Source organism: Parus major, chromosome 8 (genome assembly GCF_001522545.3).
Source record: "Parus major isolate Abel chromosome 8, Parus_major1.1, whole genome shotgun sequence".
Taxonomy (NCBI): Eukaryota; Metazoa; Chordata; class Aves; order Passeriformes; family Paridae; genus Parus; species Parus major.
In genome coordinates this window covers 22,529,858-22,552,657 of record NC_031777.1, presented here as the reverse complement: position 1 = coordinate 22,552,657, position 22,800 = coordinate 22,529,858, and the positions used below count along the sequence as shown (strand labels likewise).

The 22,800-nt window shown below is 48.4% G+C and overlaps 3 protein-coding genes across 6 annotated transcripts in view; 1 reads left to right on the top strand and 2 right to left on the bottom strand.

The window, feature by feature from the left end:
- Positions 1 to 1,149: 1,149 nt before the first annotated feature.
- Positions 1,150 to 2,417, bottom strand: LOC107208290 (cytochrome b-c1 complex subunit 6, mitochondrial). The gene is made up of 4 exons (XM_015636539.2): positions 2,313 to 2,417; positions 2,207 to 2,227; positions 1,827 to 1,988; positions 1,150 to 1,409 (listed from the first exon to the last, which is right to left on the bottom strand). Exons 1-4 carry the CDS (start codon positions 2,334 to 2,336, stop codon positions 1,377 to 1,379), a joined length of 240 nt encoding a protein of 79 aa, XP_015492025.1. The 5' UTR covers positions 2,337 to 2,417; the 3' UTR covers positions 1,150 to 1,376.
- An 87-nt stretch (positions 2,418 to 2,504) lies between these two features.
- On the top strand, positions 2,505 to 10,982 carry LRRC41 (leucine rich repeat containing 41). 2 transcript variants are annotated; one of them, XR_001523145.3, is made up of 11 exons: positions 2,505 to 2,779; positions 2,865 to 2,951; positions 3,277 to 3,347; positions 4,150 to 5,281; positions 5,686 to 5,931; positions 6,795 to 6,959; positions 7,295 to 7,393; positions 7,851 to 7,973; positions 8,848 to 8,923; positions 10,073 to 10,480; positions 10,593 to 10,982. XR_001523145.3 is itself a non-coding variant. In XM_015636535.3 (10 exons), exons 1-10 carry the CDS (start codon positions 2,653 to 2,655, stop codon positions 10,305 to 10,307), a joined length of 2,361 nt encoding a protein of 786 aa, XP_015492021.1. In that variant the 5' UTR covers positions 2,505 to 2,652; the 3' UTR covers positions 10,308 to 10,982. The 2 variants fall into 2 exon arrangements, 1 of the variants encoding a protein (XP_015492021.1); XM_015636535.3 differs by having other exon boundaries at positions 10,073 to 10,982.
- A 2-nt stretch (positions 10,983 to 10,984) lies between these two features.
- The window catches only part of RAD54L (RAD54 like), a 49,080-nt gene continuing 37,264 nt past the window's right edge, over positions 10,985 to 22,800 (bottom strand). For all 3 annotated transcript variants that reach the window (XM_015636536.3, XM_015636538.3, XM_033516316.1), the window contains 12 exons: positions 21,648 to 21,936; positions 21,077 to 21,201; positions 19,721 to 19,871; positions 18,447 to 18,573; positions 16,257 to 16,331; positions 15,723 to 15,853; positions 15,515 to 15,625; positions 15,248 to 15,371; positions 14,852 to 14,930; positions 14,567 to 14,746; positions 13,004 to 13,167; positions 10,985 to 11,867 (listed from right to left, as the gene is read on the bottom strand). In XM_015636536.3, coding sequence (XP_015492022.1) covers positions 11,666 to 11,867; positions 13,004 to 13,167; positions 14,567 to 14,746; positions 14,852 to 14,930; positions 15,248 to 15,371; positions 15,515 to 15,625; positions 15,723 to 15,853; positions 16,257 to 16,331; positions 18,447 to 18,573; positions 19,721 to 19,871; positions 21,077 to 21,201; positions 21,648 to 21,936 — 1,758 coding nt within the window. In that variant the 3' untranslated portion in view covers positions 10,985 to 11,665. The remainder of the gene's footprint in view (positions 11,868 to 13,003; positions 13,168 to 14,566; positions 14,747 to 14,851; positions 14,931 to 15,247; positions 15,372 to 15,514; positions 15,626 to 15,722; positions 15,854 to 16,256; positions 16,332 to 18,446; positions 18,574 to 19,720; positions 19,872 to 21,076; positions 21,202 to 21,647; positions 21,937 to 22,800) is intronic.

Here is a 22,800-nt window from a genome sequence, read left to right as displayed (position 1 = left end):
CCCGGGAGCGGCTGGAAATGACCGGGAGCAACCCGGGAGCGGCTGGAAATGACCGAGAGCAGCCCGGGAGCGGCTGGAAATGACCGGGAGCAGCCCGGGAGCGGCTGGAAATGACCGGGAACAACCCGGGAGCGGCTGGGAATGACCGGGAACAACCCGGGAGCGGCTGGAAATGACCGGGAGCAGCCGGGGAACCCCGGCCGTGCCCCTGGCGATGGCCGAACTACATCATCTTTAAGGTCCCTTCCAACCTAAACGTCCGGTAATTATTGAGCTGGGTCTGGGTGTCAGCTGCTGAGAAGAATCCAGCAACAAACGCGCTTTGCAGCAGAAATGCACAGGCACAGCTGGACCCTCCTCTGTGCCACAGGAAAAAAGACAAAAACGAACCACACCAGAACATATTGGAACTTACATGGTACGCTTAACCTAATAAAAGTCTGAAATCTGCCAGCAAAAGGACCATGAACTTGGATAAAGAACAGCCAAATTTATAAGGTGCTGGCTTTCATTCCACTTTGAATAGCCGAGAAATTTTCTGCCCCGTGAGATACCCTGGTTTTCCTCCTACTGAACATTCTCTCTCACTAAAGGAGCAGGCAGAGCAGACAGGACAGTCTCAGGGTGAGCAGAACAGGCTGGCAGCTCACACAGAAAGGCTTTAGCTCCCCCCAGGTGACCCTGCCCGGGGCTACAGCAGGTGAACCACCCCCGTGCACCTCCAGAGCCACGTGGCTGGTTTCCTGGGCAAAAAGGCAGAGCTGGCTGCTGCCAGGAGGCTCTTCCAGCCGCTGCAGAAGCAGGAGACAGTGAGGAACAGGTATCAGCTTTGTCCTGAGGGTGTGGAGGAACTTTTCTCTCCTAGAAAAGGGTCCCTTCACTCTAACCTAGAACAGACTTGTGTTGTCACTGAACAATATTTAGCGTGAACTCTGTTCTTGTAGGGCTTAGGAATAATCTCTGTGCTCCAACAGACAGGTTCTTCCCCATGGGATTGGGCTGCAGAGGCTGTCCATCATGGCAGCACTAAAACAACATCCCCACAAGTGAGGACAACTCTCCCGCCTCTAAGTGGACTCTGACACTCGCTGATTTCATCTTAGCCCAGTAAGTCAGAAGCAGGAGAACTAGGAAATGAACACAGGGCACTTCCACAGGAACTCTCAATGTTTAATATGGAAAATTACAGAACATCAACACGTTTTGTTATTTTTTTTTGCACAGCTGCACATCTTCCAGGAGCACAGAGGCAGTGACAGGCTGCCAGGAAGCCGTTTCATTCATGCTCAGCATGGAGGATGGACTGCAGAAGCAGAACTGTGATCCAGGAACCGCTGGCACTGGCTGTGGAAGCAGATGGATAACCATGCCCCCCTTCACTTCAGCTTACTGAAAAGCTTGTGAGCAACCTGCAAAGAAAGAGAGCCCTCAGTAACTCATGGTTTAGGGATGGAAGTCAGCAAGGTGTCACCATGTGCCTCTTGGGTTTTTGGGCCACAAATACACACAGCTCCACAGCCCTGGCTTTCATTCTGCAGTAAGTCATTGAAGAAAGCTACTGAGATGCTTTACAAAGCTTTAGCTCAGGTTCAAAAGGTTTAACTTTAAAATGGCAAATACAAGACAGAAATAGTCAAGTTCCCATTTGCAGAGTACAAACACTGGCTTTAAGTTATTTAATTGTTAAATAATGTACCGAATGCCAGCTAGATCTGTTCTAACAAGGAGGAACCGAACATTAAAGAAGAAAACAGGACTGCACAGCCACCACAGCTCACACTCAACCTGGCAGCAGTGTCAGCAGCGTGGCTGAAGGCAGCACTTACACAGTGGTCCCTGGCGTGCAGGAAGTCGAAGAGCTCCTCTGTGCACTGCTCCTCTGTATCGGAGCGGGAGGACACCCGCGCGTCACACAGCTCCAGCCGCTCCCGCGCCTTCGCGCATTTCTCCGTCTGCTCGCAGTGCTCCCGCAGCGTGGTCAGGGGGTCCTGCGGACACGGGGCTCAGCACGGGAACACCCCGGCACGCCGCGTTCCCCCGAGCCCCAGCGCTTTAGGAGGAAGCCCGCATCCACCCCGCAGCCCGGCCTCCCCACGGAGCTCTGCACCACCGGCACAGCGCGGCCCCGCCCGAGCCCCCCGAGCCTGTTCGTGGGCGCTGACGGCCCCTGACGGCTACGAGTCCCCGCCGCGGCTCCCCGTCTTACCACGAGCTCTTCCTCTTCCTCCTGCGGAAAGAAAAGAGAGCACAGCGTTACGGGGCGCCTGCCCGTCCGGGGGTGCCGTGCGGGCCCGGCGGCGCCCCGCGCTCACCTCGGGCTCGCCGCGCTGCCCCATCGCGCTCCCGCCGCACAGAAGGACTCGCCAGGGTCACCCGCCGGAAGCGCCGCTGCCCGGCCCGGCAGCGGAAGCGCTCCCTCCGCGGGGCGGTGCTTCTGCCTGCGGCTCGGCCCTTCCAAACATGGCAGCCGGCAGCGGCCGCGCCTGTGGCTGCGCCAAGACGATCATTGCTGCGCTCCCGCCTTTCCTCTCCCTTCTCTCCGTGTGTCTCGGCCTCGGAGCCGGCTCGGCCGGGCTGCTACCGCCGGTCTGTCCGCCCCGCTGCTCGACATGACCTCCCCAACATGGCCGCCCGCTCGTGCCACCTCCCAATATGGCGGCACGGCGCAGGCGGTCCGTGGCCGGGGCGGTGATGGCGGCCGAGCGGCCCCGCAGCCTGTTCGCGCTGAGCGCGGCCGCCGTGAGCCGCAGCATGGCCTCCCTGGAGCGGGACGTCTGGGGTAAGGCGCGGGCGGCGTAGGGCAGCGGGGCGCGGGTTCTGGGCATGCCCGCATCCTGCCGCACTCTCCCTCTGGCTCTCCGCAGCGCTACCCGGGCACCTCCTGCGGGGGCTCCTGCCGCTCCTCACTGTCTTCCATCTCGAGCGGGCCGAGGACGCCGCGCGGAGAGCAGGTGACACCGGCGGGGACGGCGACGAACCGGCGGGGACACCCCCGGGCGGGAGGGACGGGCCCCTCAATCTGCCGGGGTGCGAGGCTGGAGGGATGCCCCCAAACCCGGCGGGAGGAGCCCCCCGCGCAGGGACCCTCCGCTGGAGAGAGCCGCCCGCCCCGGCTGGAAACGGGAGCCCCGACACACAGGGGTCCCAGGGACACCGCCCTGTGTCCCACACCCGGGCAGGCTCGGGCTGTGCCTCCGGCGTCCCGTCAAGCTCCGGAGCAGGACACTGGGACAGGGAGAAGGGTGAAAGCGCCCGGTTGATGATTCTTCCCCCCAGGCCTCTCGACACAGCCCATCTGGCGCAAGCTGTGGGACGATGTGATGAAAACCAGACCGCCCAACTCGGAGGTGAGGAAATGCTCTGGTGGGAGAAGGGGCTCGACATAGGTGCCCTGTTTCTGCTGTGTTCCCTGAGATTTTCTTTCTGGCAACCTCAAATCAATTCCTGCCACCTGTTCATAAGCGTTCGTAGAGCTCCAGACCAGGGCATGACCCTGGTAATATAAACATTTTAGGAAATGGGATTTATAAAGGCACCGTAGTGCACAGCCGCACCCTTCATCTCCCAGCAGTGAGTTTGTCAAAAGAGCAAGTCTTTGTCTACAGATTTTCACTGAAACAGAGCATAAACCCAGTATCTTATATCACATTTACAGCTACACTGGTAAAAAAAAATATGTTGATGTCTTAGAAAGCATGAGAAAAGTAGAGAAGACGGTGAGTTTGGAGAATGGTTTTATGTAGAGAAAACTGAAGCAGCTTCATTGCTTCGTAATTGTATAAGCATCATTGACAGCTTAATGATGACATACATTAAGATGACAATATCATTTACAGCCAGTAAACAAATGCTTTGGAAGAAATTTGCTGGTGACATGGTTTTTAATAGGCAAAAAAAAATGTCCCAGCTTCAAACCACTGAGTGTTTAAATTAGGCAAGAAGGAGGATGAAGAGAGCAATGGGATTCACTCAGGTTTTCAAGGAAAACACACTGAGAAAGGATGCTGAGAACTAGAGAAGTGGTCTCAGTGGAGCAAGCAGGAGGGGTTTTTTGGACACCAGGTTAGCAGACAGCAATAATTTAACTGAAAAAGAACAATAAAAATAGATGCTGACTTTTTGTTCGTACGTCCTGTTGTTCAATTGCAGAGCATAACATGCTGGAGGAAGAAGTTCCTTGAAACATTCTTCTCCAACGTCCTCCACGGTGTCTTGGACGTTTCCTCTGACTGGCGCCTCAATGACCGTCACTTTTCACCTCTGCTCCATAGCTCCCCGCACGTTTCCCAGCTCACCCTGTGCAACATGCTCCAGGGGGCTGTGGAACTCACTGCCGAGCACAACCACAAAGTGCTCGAAAACCTGGCTGGCTCCCTGCGGATCCTGAAGTTCCAGCACCTCCTCTCCTGTGACCAGTCCATCAGGCGCTCGCTGGTTTTGCTCCTTCACCGGTTGATCCACCACGGCTCTGTCAGCCAGGTGTCCATGTATTCCTGGCCTGTTCCCGACACGGTTCTTCTTGTTCTCATCCTGACCATGAGCGCTGGGTTTTGGCGCTCGGGAAATGCCCTCACCTGTCATGGCAGCCCATGTGGCCTTTGCAGAGAGGAGGACAGAGCCCAGAGCCACGAGTCAGCACAGGAGGGAGCAGAGAGGGGCTGTAATGCTGAGCAGGAGGGGAGCAGTGGTAAGAACCAGAAGACATCCCCAAAAGAGGCTGATGCACACATGGACTCTGTTCTCTCTGGCCCCAGAAGTCCTCCCCTGCGAAACCCAGCATGTGAGGAGACAAGCAGCGAGGTGCCCTGTGGGCACACCAGCATTCAGGGGGGTTCTTCCCCTAGTTCCAGCTCAGAACAGCTGTCCTGTCACCCCATTCCTCGAAAGACACGCAGACGGCTGAAGCCTGCTCTGGGGAGGAAACGTCGCTGCCTCAGACGGAGCAGGGGACACTATGCTGACCCAGAAGATCTGTATGATTTTGTTTTTACTGTTGCTAGAGAGGATAATTCAGGGTTACTGGATAAAACCAGGACCCCGGAGGCAGAGAATACTGAGAACTGGACTAGTTCCTCCCCAGGATGTCCATGCTCTGGCCACACTGGCTGTAAGAAAAGAGGAGGACCTGCTGGAATCCTTCCTCTGAAAGCTGCTCACCGCTTGCGAAGTGTCTCCACGCTGGAATTGTTCTCCATTCCTCTGACTGCGGAGACATGTCGAACTCTGAGTAACCTGCTGAGCACCTGGGTGTCGTTAGAAAACCTGGTTCTGTCCTACAATGGTCAGTGCTCTAAACAGGGCACTTCCTTCTAGCCCTCTTCTAATGGTCTGTCTTCCTGCTTGCGTTTAGCCTAGGTTTTCACTGGAAGGGGCATTGTAGGAATATTGGTGCCCCATCTGGAGCAAGGTGTTGGGTGAGATGTTTAATGAGTGTGAGGACTTGAGGGAGAGAATGGGATCCCTCTGTCACAGAACAGCCCCTGGCTTTGTGTTTAAACACCCTTCAGAGAGGGCAGAGGGAAGAGCCAGATCTCCATCTCCCATACAGAGCGTAGCTTAAGGATGTGTGGATAAAGCAGTCTGTGAGTTTAGCCTTTGACTTTGGCTGCCATTGCTGCAGCTCCAGCTTGGCATGTCAGTGCCTACACACACAGCTGACACTTTTCTGTATAAATGCTGTTCCAGGCCTGAATGCCAACATCTCCTGCATCCTCTCTGGGCTCCGGGCCCTGTCCCGTCACCCAGAGTGCCGCTTCCGCACGCTCCGTGTGAGCGACATGTTCTCCCACATGCCATGCCTGGAGCTCGTTCGCTGCATCCTGAGCGCCCTTCCCCAGCTCCACACACTCTCCATCAGCTTCGACCTCAAAAACCAGCTGGAGGGCAGCAGGCCAGAGACAAATCCAAGCCGCAGCGAGGAAGAAATCCCAGGTAGGAATCATCATTCTGAGTAATGGCCAGGACTTGGCAGGCAGGTAGAACTGTAAAGGCTTTGTACAGGCTTCACTTATTATGGTGGTTTGTTACTAGGCAATTACAGCCTTACCTTTCTGATTTAGTTGTTGCAGTTTGTCCCTTCCAGTCTGAGGTGTGCTGTGGAGCTGGAATCTTGGAGAAAACATCTTATTGCTGTATCCCAGCCTGCTGCAACATCAGCTTTGTACAGGGCTAGTCATAACCTGCTACCTGTGACTGTTCATGGGGAGCCTATCCCACCAGATCTGTAAATTGAGTGGGAGCTTCCAGTTTGTCTATCCCATTGACTGTGAGGCTGTAAGCCTTAGACACACCCTTAAGCAGAGGGAAAGCATCCTTTGATCATCACAGTACCACAGGAGATGGCAAAGCACTGCCCAAGTCTTTGGATTACAGCCTGGGAGCTACATCAGTGTGTGCTCAGCTCACAGGTCCTCTATCACCCCTATTAGCCCCTGAATTGCTGGAAAAGCAGTGAGCAAAGCCTGAGTGAGTGTGGAGTGGGGTCAGGAAAGGCCTGTGCTCTGGGAAGACACTGACTGGCTTGTGCATTAAAGGGTGACCTTTTCTCAAGCATTGGTGAGCACAGTAGAAATTGGTGGTCCTGTGGTCTGCCAGAAATCCTAGAGTGAGCTGTAAGTGATTGACATTACCCCAGCTCTGAGCTGCCAGAGTTCCTTAGGGCAGGGCATGATGCATAGGAAGTTTCTACCAACCTAAAGGATGGTGCTGTTGGCCATACAGGCTTCCTGCTTGCTGTAGCTACACCAAAGACAGGCACTCCAGAGCAAACTCTTTCCTTGTTTTTCTCCCCTTAGAAAGCTGCCTGGAGGTGCTGGAGATCCGATTCCCCAGGGAACCTCTGCACACTGCGTTCCTGCTGCCGGTGCTCAAGGCGTCAAAGTCCCTCCAGCAGCTGTCCCTTGACAGTGCCACACTGCCCTGCCCCCAGGAGCTCGGGCTCCTTTTGCAAGTGCTCAAAGGTACTCTGCTAAGCCGTAGGCAGCATCATGGGGTACACACAGTGTAGCCTCCATGCTGTGGTCTTCCATCCTCTAGCATGAAGCTAGCATAGGTGGGTCCATCTCTTCAGCTTGGACATCACTGAAGTCTCCCCAAGAAAAGGAAATGGGTGTTAGCCATCCCACATGCCATGGATGATCCTGCACAGCACAATGGTTCCTTTTAATCATCCACAATCCAGCACAAATTACCCACAGTATAAGTCAGTTTCTGGGTGTTAGCTGGTAGCTGGGTCAGGATCTCTTTATCCCAAGGAAATGCAGTGCTTTACCTGAGAACTTGTTTTACTTTTTAGAGTGTACTCCAAATTTGAAGAAACTGAGCTTTCATGATGTGAACCTGGCTGAGCACCACAAAGAAGTTCTGCTTCTGCTTCAGGATCCTGGCCTACAGGGTACAGCCAGCTCCTGGGTGCTGTTGCTGGGAAAGGTGCTGCGGGTGGCTGCTTTTGGCTGGCTGGCATTAAAGAGGGGAACCTTTGGATGTGTAATATTTAGCCAGTGTCACAGACATTTGGAGCAGATCTACAGGTGTTGTTAGAGTGGGAACATGCCTGGTTCTCTGTGCCAGTGGAGCAGAGGAGCAGCTGGCAAACCCTGCAGGGAAATGTCTGCAATCTCAGCTATAAAACAAAGGTTTTTAATCTGCAGAGCACATCAGCCTTTAACTGGGTGAGCTGGCAGAGCCACTTGCCTGGGTGTGAGTTCTGCTCTCTTCTTCTGCTGTTATACACAAGCCACTGGTGGGGGATCTTTGTTCTTGCATGTGGATTAGGGGCTGGAGCTGTCTGCAGAATGTAATGATGAAACACAGGGAGCACTGATGTGTACTGTAAATCCATTTCTTCATAGAAATCACATTTTCCTTCTGCCGGCTGTTTGAAAGCTCCACTGCTGAGTTTTTGTCAGAAATAATCAATACAGTGAAAAGAAATTCATCGCTGAAGAGCCTCAAACTGCCTGGGAACCGCCTTGGTGCGTAGTCTGTGTGGCTGTGGGGCCTTAGAGCAGCTCTCTGGAGGGAGCTGTGGGGCTGGAGTCAGGACCATTGAGAGCTGCTGACCACAGTGCTGAACTTCCCATATGCAGGAACAGAGTAGGTTTTAGTTCACAAAATAAGGAGCACTGGATTAATTTTTAAAGGTAGAATTTCACTTGCATTCAGCAGTATACCAAGGTACTGTACAGGAATTATGGTTGCAGCAAATGCAGGTTCCAGCAGATCTCCAGTTCTGACTGAACACTGATCTGCTTCAGACTTTAAAAGGAACAGATCCAGCATCAGATGCACTGCCTCTGAATCAGAGGCACAGATTTTGCCCAAGTTTGGTCAGTTTGCATCTTTACACTGTTGGCAGCCACTGGAGGGATGAGAATAAGTAAAGGAAGAATTTGTGTCAAAGTGGAACTGAATTTACAGAAGTGATAGGCTTTTTGAACCACAGGCCAAGTAGAAATGTTTGAGAAATTTCACACAAAATTAATTGCAGATAAATCCAGAATATTGTCTGGTCTTTTAACAAAGTAAAACAGGAAAGCTTGGGATAACATGAATATGTGTAATTTCTAAAACAAAGCTGCATCTCGACTTCTCAAACAAAACCATGATTTTCCTAGGGAAACAAACTACCCTGTCAGCAAATGTTTTCCTTGCCTTGAACACTGTGCTCAGGGGATGAACTCACTTGGTGTCACTGAGGGGGACACACTGAGGGTGCAGAGGTGGGCACTTTGTGTTGCATTCACCTGCTTATGGACTCCTTTTTTGCACTGTTGTCCCAGCCCTATGGCAATTTAAATTTTAAGACCATTTCCAATTTGCATCTAATAGTGCATTTCTCCCTTTCAGGGAATAACAGGCTGGTTGCTCTTGCAGACATTTTCTCTGAAGATTCTTCCTCTTCTCTCTGCCAGCTGGATGTCAGGTATCCTGCTCTAAGCACTGAATTCCTTGTTTTGGGAGGGAGTGAGCTGAACTGGGCTCTGACAGCAGGAGAACCTGAGTATAACTTTGTTCCTTGAGAGAATGTGTGCCCAAGAAAAGCTCAGAGAATGCTGCAGTGGGCACATACACCCTCAGGGACCCCCAGGATCTCTGAGACATTTCACCTTTAGAAGGAGTCAAGTTCCATCTTTTAAGCAGCTTTGCTGCTCCCTTGGGAGCCTCATGCAGGCACTCCCTGAGTTGTAGGTTAGGACTAGCAGCCCTACATACTTTTACTCTTAGGCATCAGTGAACAGCTCTGTTGTCACTGCCCCTTCATATCAAGGGAATGCTGTCACTGTTCCTGACAGATCCTGAGAATGCCTCTGCATTCCTTTCCTCAGCATAAGTCTTCAGTCAGAACTGCTGCTCTCTTCTTCATCCTGAATAGCCTTACAGAAAGGCAGTAGCCTTCATGAAGCACAGGGGTAGCATTTCTGCAATATTAACAACTGCTTTCCTTGATTCTGCCCCCCCCCTTCTTTACATCCTTATGGCTCAGACTGCTCAAGAGTACATGGGCTTGACAGTTTATTTAACCATGGCCACAATCCTTCAGCAGAATTGAAGCCTGACTGCTACTGTGCCTTTGACAAGATTTAAATCCAGCATGCAACTTGATATTTGTTTACACATCTCTGCCTGGGAATTGACCTTTAAATCCCCTAGAAATACCAGGATCTGACACATGCCCTTCAGATTTTCTCAGCAGGAAGAGATAAATGATCGTTTACTGCTGAGTCTTGCACTGGGACCTGTAGGTTGGGCCAGGCCCCTTGATCCAGAGTTGACAGCTGCAACATTTTAAGGCACAGCTAGGTCTGCTTAAGTCAGTAGTAAGAGGTCTGGATATAATGAGTTTAACTTGGCAGCTGTTACCATCTTGGTTTAAAAAGGTTTCCAGCCCTTCACACTCAGTTTTGGTTTTCACGAGAAACACTTGTATTTTGTACTGCTGAAAAAAGGTGCAGCTGGCCTTGAAACATCCTCAGGTACCTACACTGGCAGTTAGTAGAAGGAACAGTAATTTAAACCACTCAAATTATAGCCTAGACTCTTAATGGTTTGTTTTTCTTCTGTCCCTGGAAAGCTCAAATTGCATCAAACCTGATGGGCTGCTGGAGTTCACAAAGAAGCTGGAAGGCCACATCCAGCAGAGAGGGGGACAGCTTCCATTCACGCAGCTTCGCCTGTTCCAAAATTGGCTGGACCAGGATGCAGAAACAGCACAAGAAGCGCTGCAGCGTCTCAAAGCTGTGTGCAGTGTGGTGAACGACGCGTGGGACTCCTCCCAGGCCTTTGCTGACTACATCAGTGTCATGTGAGGGACAGGAGCAGGAGGAAACCCATCAGCTTCTGATTTCACAGCACAAGTGGGGGATTCTTCCCCAGCTCAAGCAGTACAGAGTTGTTCTTTTCACTCTGCTGTTCATTTGAAGAAGGGGTGTGACACTGCCGTGACACACCAGACCACGTGGACCAACAGCTGTACGTCCAGGTGATCTGACTGTGGTATCTTTTAGAGTATTATAAATGGCACATACACCAAATGAGCTTCTGAACAGTTATTTATGTCACTGTGTGTTGTAACAAATTTCATGTTGTTTCAGCTAATGTCTCATCAGTTACCATCTCCAGAGTGGGAGAGACTCAAAAGCCATCAGGTTGTGGTCCCTGGCAACCAGGTCTAGGTGATCTTGTTTTTGAGGAGGGGTATTGGACCAGCATCACCTGACATCCAACTTCATCATTCTGTGGTCTGTGAAGTAAGACTTCCTCCCTCCACTAAAGGGAGTAGAAAACAAGCTAACAAAGCCCCCAGGCTTGAACTTTTCCATTCAGAAAGTTGTAATTTATACCAAAAAATTCTTTATGTACCAAGTAGCTTGCTATTTATTTGCAATCACACTGCCCTTTTCCAGTGTCTGGAGTCATTTTACAAAGGTTTTGAATAGTTTGTTATTTTGTAACATTTTTATAATAAAATTATAATCAATATCCATAATGTACCAAAGTGAATTTTATTACTGTCATGTAATGGGATCTCATTAAAACACTGCTAGATCAGGGGATCCTGCCCATAACAAAGCAAGTGGTTTTAGAAATGGAGTTACTGGAATAGAGCCTGATTACCTACTGCTTGCATGATCTTTCAGGCCAGATACTCAACATGAGCTAAAATTTTTTTCCCCCTGTACAAAATCCTCTTGTTCCCAAGTAATCAGCACAGTTCACATTTCACAGCAAAAATGGATCCTGCAAGTTTTGATCAGCAGCTGTAAGCCAGAGCTGTCAAAAAATAAAAAAGCCTGACTGCACAGCAAGTGCTATAAAACTCCTGAAGAAAAAACCTGGATGAATAAAAGGCACAGACACCAAAGGCAAGAGAACCAGTGTTAAATCTCATCAAGCATGCAAGGTCCATTATTCCAAGTTCCCAAGGGGCTGTTTTTTAGGCACACAATACAACAGCAGAGAAAAAGCCATGGATTCCTTGCTGCTGCAGCAGACTGAACACTGCCAAGGGCCTTCCAGCCACTCCAGAGCCACGCTTTTCTGCTATCCCACAGCCAACAACAGTCCAGCATGCACAGCTACCCACTGCCCCCTTTCCTTGAAAGGAATCAAAGTGGGGCAGGCTGCCACAGAGCCTGCCCTTGCCCCCACAGGGGACAGTAACCTGTTAGGGAATCCCTCGCTGCTCCTCATGGGAGTGATGATAGAAAGTGAAGGTGACAGCAGCATCCCATGCAGCCTTCAGCACAGAGTCCTGCAGCCCCCTCTTGTCTGCGCAGTGGTGCCACTGGGACAGGTCCGAGGTGCAGTCGGAGCCGTCGGGAGGGGCCCGCACCTGGCGCCCGTTCACACAGCGGCGACACTTGATCCTGCAACAAGGTCACTGCAGCATCAGTGCAAGGCTCCTCTGCTGTTTAAACTGCAGCCCTATACATCTGGATTAACTCCCCTGGAGCTGGATATTCAGTTTCTGAATTACTACTGCACGTCATTTAAACTCACAATAACCTTCTGGTTTGTGTGACACATAAGGAGTGACTCACATTTTGAAAACCTGGGGGGTTCTGTTTCCAGTGGCAGTCCTTCCTCCTTAAACATTTGGAAATGGTCCAGCAAGACCCAGAGGAAGTTCAGGAGGAATTTCTCTTCAAAGGTGTGGGATGTTGCTTAAGGCATATCTCAAGTGACTGCTGCTACCACCTTATTAGTATTGCATCAGGACTTCTAAATTCAAAGAGCACACCATGCTCCAAAACACTCCAGCCTGGCTCCCACCATAGCCACCAGGCTGTGCTCAGGCTTTGAGTTTGCTCCAGTTTTGGAGATGCCTCACTGAGCTGGCACTTCAGGAGACAAAAGAGCAGCAGCAGCCAAGCCACCAAGGGCTGTTACCATGCAGAATGGATACCTACACTGAGCTAAGCTTTGACACAGCTTAAAACTAATCCTCTTCACTTCTTTCCTGAATTAAGAGTCTTAATTTTCACAGCGAAGCATTTTTCCTGCGCTCCCTGTCCTCTTTCTGGTGACTATAATATCACAGGTCTCTGGGCTGGGGGAGAAGAGCAGACATTGGAGAAGAGTATTTTTTATTCTTTTAGTTGCCAGAACAGCACTTGGGCTGACTTCATGAATTCTTAGCCAATGGAGAAGCCCTAGTAAGGAAGCATTTGTTCACCAGGAAGAGAGCAGTAAGGAAAGACCAAGTTAGGCTCCACCAATTTGAACAGCTCTGATCAGTTTTTCTCTTTTCATTAGCTGCAGTATTTCAGTCTCCAAAACAGGCAGCTACGAGACAGTTTGCCCACTTGGCCAACCAAAACAGCTTTTCTAGACAACAAAAAGGGAGGACAGCAAGGAAGTGCTCATGTCAAGGTGGTTAACAGCTTCAGAAGTGGAAACACTTGAGGCTCACTCTCTGGACCTCCTCCTGCCACCTGGGAGACTCCTGACTTACAAGACCAAACTTTTGCTATCCTAGCCCAGAGTCATTCAGAATACTCACTTGTCATGGGTGTCACTGGTGGTGGTCTCATTCAATGTGAAGAGCTCCTTCAGCTCCCCAAGTGAGAAATGCCTTTCTACATCCTGCTCTTCATCCACCACGCAGCTGCTCAGGGCTTTCTTGTGGGTCTGGCGCTGGAAGATCTTCTCCTCTATGGTCCCTGTCTACAGGGAAGTCAGAGATGAAGCACAGTTGGAGCACTGGTGTTAAAGGAGCTCTACATGAGGAAAGTGCCACAGATCAAATGGCACTAAGCTGTCAGGACCACTCAGTGCCTCACCAGTACAGGTGACAGGCAAGTTTTAGTAGCTGCACTCCAACCACGTGTGTTTTGTTGCAGATCTAACCCAACTCTGCTTGTCTTTCCCTGTGGCTGCAGGAGTGGGTCTAGTGGAGATATGGAAGAGGAAGAGGTGGAACTCCCATTCATGGCTGAAGTTCACACACTGCACCAGGTTGTGCTGACACGAAGGAAGGGAAAGGAGCTGAGCAGTTACAGCTGTTCCCTGTCCAAAAACCCCAATCAGAGTCTCCCCAAGAAGCAGCAACAAGGTCTAGCCCTGGGTGACATGAGCATCTGCACTATTTTCTGGTTCACCCACACACAGATCAATCACATCCTGCCTGGAGGGAGATGTCTGCTTCCAGAAGAGATGTGTAGAAATACAGCATGCTGGGCTTTCTAAGGCAAAAATTTAAGAGCAAAATGTCTGTTTTGAAAACAAACGTAATACCAAGGAGGGGGGTGATTAGTCATTATTTGCAAATCAATTTCCTATTTCCAAAAGCAAAGGAGCTCTTTGCTTCCAAGTGCAGCAAGGTCAGAGAAGAACTCCATTAAGAAAAGATGGGCAAAGAATGTCTGTTTTCTCAAAGTATAATAATTAACCAAGGAACCCAAGCTTACACACAAAAAACCAAAAAAAAAAAAAAACCCCATCTAACAACTTTCCCCCATAACCAAAACAAAAAACCCCACAGTCTGAACTAATGAGAGGCAAACAAGAGCAGAGGAGACACTTCTCAGCAGTAATCACTACTGGCACTGCTGGACAAAGTGTTAGAGCAGCCTGAAAAGAGCAGTCTCCTTCATGGTTTTCCTCTACAGAGCAGCTACCCCATCTGCTCACTGGCAGCTCCACCACAAATGCTGCTGGTAATTCCAGGGATGTACTTGCTGTTTCTAAAGTACACGTACACCCAACTAAAACAGAATGCAGCCTGACTGAAAAACAGCAACTTCTGTATCAGACACCCCATGAAATTAAAGAAGTCAGATGCCTAAATGACTTCAAAGGAACATCTTATCTGCAAAGCCACAGTTGTTTCTATTTCTCAGAAGCCAGCCACTGCTAGAAATCAAGGGCTGCAGTAATGACCCTCCAGCTAGAACCTTCATGGTTTTCCATGGCAACACATCTAAGGGTAGGAAGCAGCTAAGTTCCAATCAATTCTGGTCACCAACACAGAAGAGTTCTTTCCCTTCTGGCCCCAATCACAGCAGCTGCAGTCTGGGCTGGCACCCAGAGCTCCATGCTGAGGAGGGAGAGGAGTGTGCCTCACCGAGAGCAGTCGGTAGATGTAGCACAGCTTCTTCTGGCCGTCCCGCCACACGCGAGCCATGGCCTGTTCATCGTTGGCTGGGTTCCAGTCGGGGTCGAACATCACCAGTCTGTTGGCTCCGATCAGGTTCAAACCACAGCCACCGGCTTTGCTGCTTAACATGAAGATGAACTCAGGGCTCTGGAAAAAGGCATGCTTGGATTAGACTGCAGAGGCAGCCATGCTTTTACTCACAGCACTCAGAGCTGGCAGGAGAGCTGCTCATGTCTGGCAGGTTCTACTCACTGAGGGGCTGTTGAATCGCTCCACGATCTTTGCTCTCTTTTTAATGGACATGGTGCCGTCCAGCCGGACATACAAATACCTGGAACATACAGCACTTACTACAAACAGACTGCTGCCATCTTTAGAGCATCCCACTTAAAAGAGAAAAATCTGTCACCATCAGCCTTGTAACAACAGAATGGGCTTTAGAAATGATAGCAGAGGGCCAGAGATTTTCTGCTGAGTGACCCCAGCAGACAAAGCACAAGTTACATTAGTTCCAATTCATGAACACCTGAGCTAAAAGACAGATCACAAGTTCCTGCTGCCAGAAGATGTAGAAAGAGCCAGTTCTTTTACAGCACAAGCAACAAGTACAGTCTAGCAGGATTACACCAGCAAAACCCAAAGACAAACCTTCTGTTCCTGCAGAGCTTTTCGAACAGATCCAGTGTTTGAGTGTAGTTGGACACTAAAACCACCTTGTCGTTACTGGTGCTTTTGGTAACAGCAAGGATGTAATCCAAAACCAGCATCTTTCCTGGATAAAAAGGAAAGAAAGAAAAAGCTAGAGCAGAATTCCCAAATTCCAGACCCTGGAGGGATCACTTGATAAGATGCTAAATACAGTCTCATGGTTGCCTGTGTTAGGCAGCACATCTATACTGCTGAGTTCCACCATACCTGAAAGCTGGGGCTCCACAGATTTGGTGCTGTAGCCAGAAGGGAACAAGCCCAGAGCTCCCATAAATCCTTCTTCCTCTTCCACACACTTATCATAGATAAGAGCAGGATCTGGAGAATAAAGAGAGCTCAGAGACTGTGGAGTGCACAAGGGAGACCCCAAAAAGCTCTACCAACAGCAAAACCCAAGCCCATGTGAACAACTCACGATTACAGAGCTTCTTCAAAGATGTGATGGAAGAGAGAGATGACACACTGATTTTGCCCTCCTTCAGCTCCTCCACTGGCTTGGCTTGCTTCAGGAAGTTCTTGTACAGCTCAGCCTGCAGAGGTGTCAGTCTGAAAATCAACAACAGCTCTGCAGTCCCAGCCTGCAGTCAAACAAAAGCCCTGCTCTTTCTACATAGGGTGTTCCTTTCAGCTCAGTTTTTCGAGCTACAGCACAGACAGCCTAGAACTACCCCCAAGAGTATTGCTAGAGTATTGCCATCTTCCAGAGCTGGAAGAGAAGCTTGCAGAGACTGCACAGTAGTCTACATGGCTGCCCAGAGGTCACCAGCTGGCTGGCAGGACCACCAGTTGTGGGTTGTGACTTCAGGAGGAAAAGCAACATATTGCCAATGGCTACTACATCATTCCTAGATGGAAGCAGTCACCACAAGAATTGAAGGGCCTATTTCAATTTTCCAGTCCTTCCTGTTGCTCCCACTATTTCCCAGACACAGCAGATGCTTTTTGGTACCTGCAGCAGACCACCTGTTCAATCTTCACTGGCAGGTATTTGGACAGGATGTCTGAAGTTCTCCGAATTAAACACCTGCAGGGAGAGAAATTAAGATCAGATGCTTGGATGACTCTTGGACCACTTCTACTGATAAAACTCTGGTTTATCACTGTTATTCCTCATTGTTCAACAGACAGTCCCTTTGATGTTTTCTCTCCAAAGGTCTGTGACAGTCCAACACATGGCAGACACACACAGTCCACATGAAGCTGTATTACAGAGCCCCATATAACCCACTGTCTTTGCAAGGCTTCCAATGTGCTTCACGAGATTTGGAAGGATCAGACATGATTCCACCTACACAAGAGTCTGCTCTTCCTCAGACTACCAACAGCACTTGCAATTTGATCTACAACAGACCAGCAGCATGGACAGCAAAGTGCAGGGATTGACTACCACAAACCGTGGGCACAACCCAAAGTAGAGGCAGGCAACTCCCCATTTAATAACTCAGTAGCCATCCTCACCCCAGATGGGCTCATGGCCTGGCCCAAGGTTTCAGCAGAGGACATATCCTTTGGCCTCTGGAAATGCCACTCTTCAGAAAAGGTGGAATGGACTAGAAAAAGTGCTGAGCTGAGCAATCAGAGTAAGAGGTGCAGAAACCCAGTTCTGCCAGGAAGCATCAAGAACATGTTACAAAACCTATAGAAGAAAGACAGCAGGGATATATGACAACTCCAAAATCAGTCAAAGGCTGGTAAATAAAGGAATAATCTGGTCTCCAAACCCATAAGCAGCAGGATGAAAAGTAATAGGCTTAAACTGCAGTAAGGAAGATTTATGTTACACATTGAGAGCATTTTCTAACTGCAAAGACAGGAGTGCCCTGAAAAAGGTGTCCTAGGAAAATTGCAAGGTCTCCAGCACAGGCTGGGGGTTAAGAGATGGTTTAGGTCTAACACCTTCTACCTTAGGACAGCAAGACTGATTTGATGCCTTCTCCGGGGCCCTTCCAGCGTTACCTCTATGACTCCCTGTCTTTGCATCACTGTTCCATTTGCAATTCCTACCAAACTCAACAGATTCATCTGTTATTACTTTTGTGCTTTGTCTTCCCTATTTGTGTATCGTGACTGTTGCACAATAAAGGAAAGGACACAGGCCTCAACAGAGCCAGGCACAGGCATTCCTGAACACACTTTTACATCCATTTTTCATCAACTATAAAAAGAAATAAATGCACCTAAAAAAGGAATTAAGCTTTTCTCCTCCAAACCTTTCCTTTTTCTTAGCTTTCTGCAAGCTGATCTGAGTCAAGGTCAGGACTGTCTCTATGGAGTGACTCTACTTAGTGTGAAATTTAATTTACCATGACTGTGAACTGCAGGATTGTATTTGTGATGGCTGCAAAAGATCAGATTAAAAAACTGAAACAAACCAAGCAATCAAAAACCACCAAACAAAACCCACAAACTAACAAAAAACAATCAGAAAAAACCCTGAAGACACCAGCAATACTGAGAATTCAAGAGTCTTTTCTAGAAAGTTCTTAAAGAGAGCTAAGTAATTGCCAGCAGATGTGGATAAATTTGCTATATTTATTGAGAAAAGCCAGATTTAAACAAGTACCACAAATCAACCAAAGGTTAATAAGACAGCACTTCACATCACAGAAGTGCCTCTTGGGGACCAGAAGTCCCATCTCTGAGACTTGCAGACTGCCCTATCAGCCCTACAGAGCTAACAAAACTGTGGAAGTGAGAGCTGGACTCTTCTGTGACCTGAGCAATCAACAGCAGAATTGAGTGACATTCCTCATACTCCTGCTCCTCAACATCTGGGCTGGATGGATCTCAAGTCTGATCCAGACCACATTTGTAGACAACATAAATAAAAGGATGCTGCCTGATTATTCAGGATTATATATCTCAGGAGAAAACAGAAACATAGGAGTCAAATAATAATTCAGTACCTGAGAGTACCTGGGTGACTGCAGCTGACTGTGCCATGTCAGTTCCATTTATCAGACTAAAGCTCCATGCTATGTGGATTTCTTAGGCAATAAATATTTGCACAATCACTTGCTGAATAGACGTAACAGGCAAGAGAATTCATTACAGCTACAACTGTAATTTGGAAAGATAGCAGGGCTTATGCAAAGGGCTTATGCAAAAGCTCTGCAAAGAGAAGAGGGATGAAGTTTACCTGTTCACAATACTGATCAGCTCTTTAAGCCTCTCTTCCCCCTTGTGTCGCTCAGCTTCACTTGCATCTGCATCTCTTCCTTTCAAGATGGGCATTTCAAAATGTCTTTTAAACTCCTGTGCAGTTCCTATATAAAACAGATGTGAAAAGGTGACAACTGCTACCAAAGAACCTTTGATCAGCATCCAACAGCCCCAGTTACCACACCCCAAACACCAAGCCCAGCAGATAAAACAAACCCTCATCCCATCCATAAGATTGTTTTTTTTCTAGCCAAGGAAGACTCACACAAGGCAGACTAATCAGTACAACAGATAATAATTTTGTACTCTAACAACATTGCAAAGCCAAAGATCATAGAATTTTACTTAAACAGTCACACACATACTGCTTTTGCTCACATTCCAGTTATACTTTTATTCCCAGATTTTGTCCTTGCAAACAACAGCACAGGCATTATCTGTGCCTACTCAAAAATTATCTGTAATCAGTTGCTTATTACTGGCCACAGGCTGAAAGTAGGAAAAATGCCTACTGAGTGCATGCAGCTTTGCTGCAGTAGTTACACCATTAACCTCATCTCAGAAAGAATGAACTGTAAGTACAGGGAGAGTAATCTTGCCCAATGTACAGGTCAAGGGGGGCAGGTGAAATCCTATCAGATCCCTGTAATAACTACCAAAACTGAAGCACGCAGAAAGAGCAGATGTAGAACATCTATCACCCCATTCCATCCTTTCTTTGATAACTCCTGGGGGCAAAACAGCTGAACAGAAAAAGACACAGCCCAAATTCTGCTTGCAAGACTAAGAATCTGATGTATTGTGTTTAACTAGAGTTATGCATGCACTACAGTTAATGAGAAGCCTCTTGGACTGGATGCCCAATGACCTGAAACAATCATGGGTGATGAAAAAAGAAATCATTTACAGTAGCATTCAGTTTCACGTATTCATTTTTCCTTAATTGATTCCCCTTCCAAAATACCTGTTAGACTGGTGTACTTTGCATTAGAATCTTGTTGAAACAGAGCTCAGATGATACATAGCCTCTAGAACAGGGCACCCTGACCTATACAAACTTAAAGAGACTAAACTTCATAGAATTACAGAATGGTCTGAGGTGGAAAAGATCTTAAGAGATCATGAAGTCATAAGCCCCTGACATGATTTTTCACCAACATCTCAGTTGTTGCTTTTGTTGCCCTTGAGGGAAGCCAAGCCTGGCCAGCACCTTCCCCCCTCCCTCCCCTCTCCCACACATTCATCTCTTACCCAGGATGCCTGAATTGACAAAGTGCACCAGGCTGAAATACTCCAGCAGGTCATTCTGAATAGGGGTGCCTGAGATAAGGACTCGTCGAGGTGTGTTTAAGCTGTTGAGAGCCTGGTAAGTTTGATTTTCAGAGTTCTTCAGTCTATGGCCCTGTAAAAAGAGAAAATAAATAAGGCTGATAAATCCAGTGTCCCTATTAGGAAGAAGCTTGGAGAGCCACATCAGTACTGATAAAAGGCATCACTTTTCAGCTCCACCCAGGCAAGAAAGTCTGCCATGAAAATAACAATCATCACACAATATAACTCTTAAAAACTGTTTCCTGTTCTAAGATGGGGATGTTTTCAGCTATCAACACAAGCACTGAACTCTGCACCAGTAAAACTGCTTCACTCAAGGTCAAGACCACAAGCCAATCAGACCACCTACACAGAGAATTGCCAGACCTTTGTACACTAATAAAGAGGTTCTTCACCTCTTACAGGGCCCATCTGAGTACAGACCCCTTTTCTCATGCCTGGGAGTGATAAGTGATCAAGATCAAGTGATAAGACACTTCTCATGAGTGCCAGACTGCAGCAGAGGTGAGTACTTATTGGAAATGTATAGAAGGCCAAGGACATGGGTTCCCAGACTCCCAGAGGTGCTGGCCCCATTTCAGGAGCACTGAGAGGTGTGCACAATTGTAGATAAAAGATTTATGGGAACTACACTCCTGAGGACACTCACTGTTTTTAAGTCACTCTCGGCACTGTTCTGGCAAATACAAAGCCAAACCACTGGGTGGCACCGCTATTTAATAAATTCCTTCTACACAGCAGCAGAGGACAAGCAAAGCCCAAGCCCCAGCCTGATCATTTCCACAAAGCAGAGGATGCTTGTTTTATTTTGTCCTTCAAAGCATCTCCGGATCTCCCTACCTCTAACCACAAATAGGAAATGACAAATGAAAAAACATCTCAATTTCAGCCATGTGAAAGCAGAGCTTGACATACACCAATGCATGAAAACCAGTAAGCCAGGGCACTACCAACACAGACAGGCATGGATCTCCTTTCTGGTACATATTTCACATGGAGAGGGCGGTGGTAGTGACCCATCAGGGACCTACAAGTGGATGCAATTACCACCATTTGGATTTTCTTCATATCTTGGCTCATAAAGACACCTCTCCTGTTCAGGCTCACACAGTATGGCTGATCTTACTTAGAGCATCTGAAACACCAGAATCGGTGCTGTCCATAGCTAAGTCTTGCATCCCACTGTCCACTCTCCTTTTAAGAAAGCAGATCCAGTTTCACCCAGATGTTGAGAAAACACCAAGAATGGATTCCCCTTAGGGGTGGCCCCCATACCTCATCGCATATGACCAGCCCAACACTGCCCCTCTGCAGCACCTCGGCGTGCAGTCGGAAGGTCTCATAGGAGATAATCAGGATGGGTGAAGGCACTCGCAGGCCACGCTGGTTCATAAAGCCAACTGCAGATGGGAAGGGGAAAAGGGGGAAAATAAAGGGGAAAAAATAAAAAAAAGGATGAGGAAAACTAATAGAAAACAGGTCAAATGGTCAAAACATTTGCCTTAAAAATTTAGGAAAACCTTTCCAACCATATATACCCATTCTCCTTTCCCCACAACTGTTCCCATTTCCATGTCCCTTCTGCCTCCTTTCCTGCCTTCTGGCTGGAGCAAAATAAGAGCATTGGGACTACCCTAACACTTGACTAGATTTGGATTATGGCAAAAGATCAACTACTACCAAACATGCAAGGGTCAGATCTAAACACATTAGTGGAGAGACAGCAATTAATCTGCAGAGATCCAGTGACTGCTCAGAGATGTTCACATGAGCTGCTGCAGCTTTCTTCCAATGCACGATTTTGACCTCAACCCACTGAACACCCAGACTGTAAATATTTCTGTACCTAGTTTACGGTCAATCTCTTCTTTGGAGCCTCCATCAATGGCCAGTGGCTGGATCCTTCCCCCCAGCCATTTCTCTACTTCATTGTACCAGTTTCTCACCAGGCTGGAGGGAGACACCACCACGGCTTTCTCGATTTCAGGCTTGCAGTCCGGGCTTTGCCGGAGAAGCGTCCACATGAGCGTGATGCACTGGAGAGTTTTGCCCAGCCCCATTTCGTCTGCCATGATACAGCCATGGCTCCCAGGGATCCGCCGGCTCGTCACACAGTCCCAGAGGAATTTCACCCCCTGCCAAAAAACCGTTCTCTCAGAGCAGAATGGGGACATCAGCACAGTGACAATGTTATTACCACAATGCACAGGATGGACAGCACAACAACAGCAGATGTGTGTAGTACACACATCCCTGGAGACATGCAGTGCTCTAATGAGACAGAGGGAAATCACCAGAGACACAGCTAAAATGCTGCCACATCTGGAGTGAAACAGCACTACTTGTGCCAATACATACCTCACCATATGCACAAAGTCTTGCTACATTTTACTTGTACAATTCTAACCAGCGTCCTAACATGAATTCCCAGAAATTTCTATCCTTGGCTGCATTAGACAGGGCCTGGCCATGAACTAACATGCATCATCATTTCAAAGAGGCTTATCATCTTAACACCACCCAATCAGGTAATTTTAAAGAATCAAAGTGAGTAGAGTTGTTTCTGCTGCCCAAATAATTCCCAGAACACCATCATCAGCCCTCATCATTTCTGCCTAGAAGCGGTGACTCACCTGGGGGCTCAAGGTCCAAAGCAGATTTAGCTTTAGAGAAGACACAGGACTGAGGTTATAACCCACGTCACATGGTGGGAGAAGAGCTCAGCCCTGCATTAGGCTCTGACACATCACTGAGACAGATAAAAGCAGGGGGGGGAAGAGACAAACTTCAAAATGTTCCTGGTACCATGTGATGAAAAGAGTCAAAGAAAACCAGGGCATTGTGCTGGCAATGTACAAGCTAAACACACCTGCAAGGATTCATTCTCTCTACTCCACTACTTAGGACTTGAAGATAGAGCACTTTGACCTGCACTTTCAAGTCCTTTTCTTTCTTAGGCTTTTAGTAACAGGCTAATGGAATTTATTTAAGCCAGTACA

Bases quoted from the DNA above. Each gene is read 5' to 3' on its own strand.
- LOC107208290 (XM_015636539.2), bottom strand. From the start codon at position 2,336: ATGGGGCAGCGCGGCGAGCCCGAG. The intron at 2,228-2,312 runs GTGAGCGCGGGG...TTCTTTCCGCAG, and splicing joins GGCAGCGCGGCGAGCCCGAG to GAGGAAGAGGAAGAGCTCGT. The intron at 1,989-2,206 runs GTAAGACGGGGA...CCGTGTCCGCAG, and splicing joins AGGAAGAGGAAGAGCTCGTG to GACCCCCTGACCACGCTGCG.
- LRRC41 (XM_015636535.3), top strand. From the start codon at position 2,653: ATGGCGGCACGGCGCAGGCGGTCCGTGGCCGGGGCGGTGATGGCGGCC. The intron at 5,282-5,685 runs GTCAGTGCTCTA...ATGCTGTTCCAG, and splicing joins CCTGGTTCTGTCCTACAATG to GCCTGAATGCCAACATCTCC. The intron at 7,974-8,847 runs GTGCGTAGTCTG...TCTCCCTTTCAG, and splicing joins ACTGCCTGGGAACCGCCTTG to GGAATAACAGGCTGGTTGCT.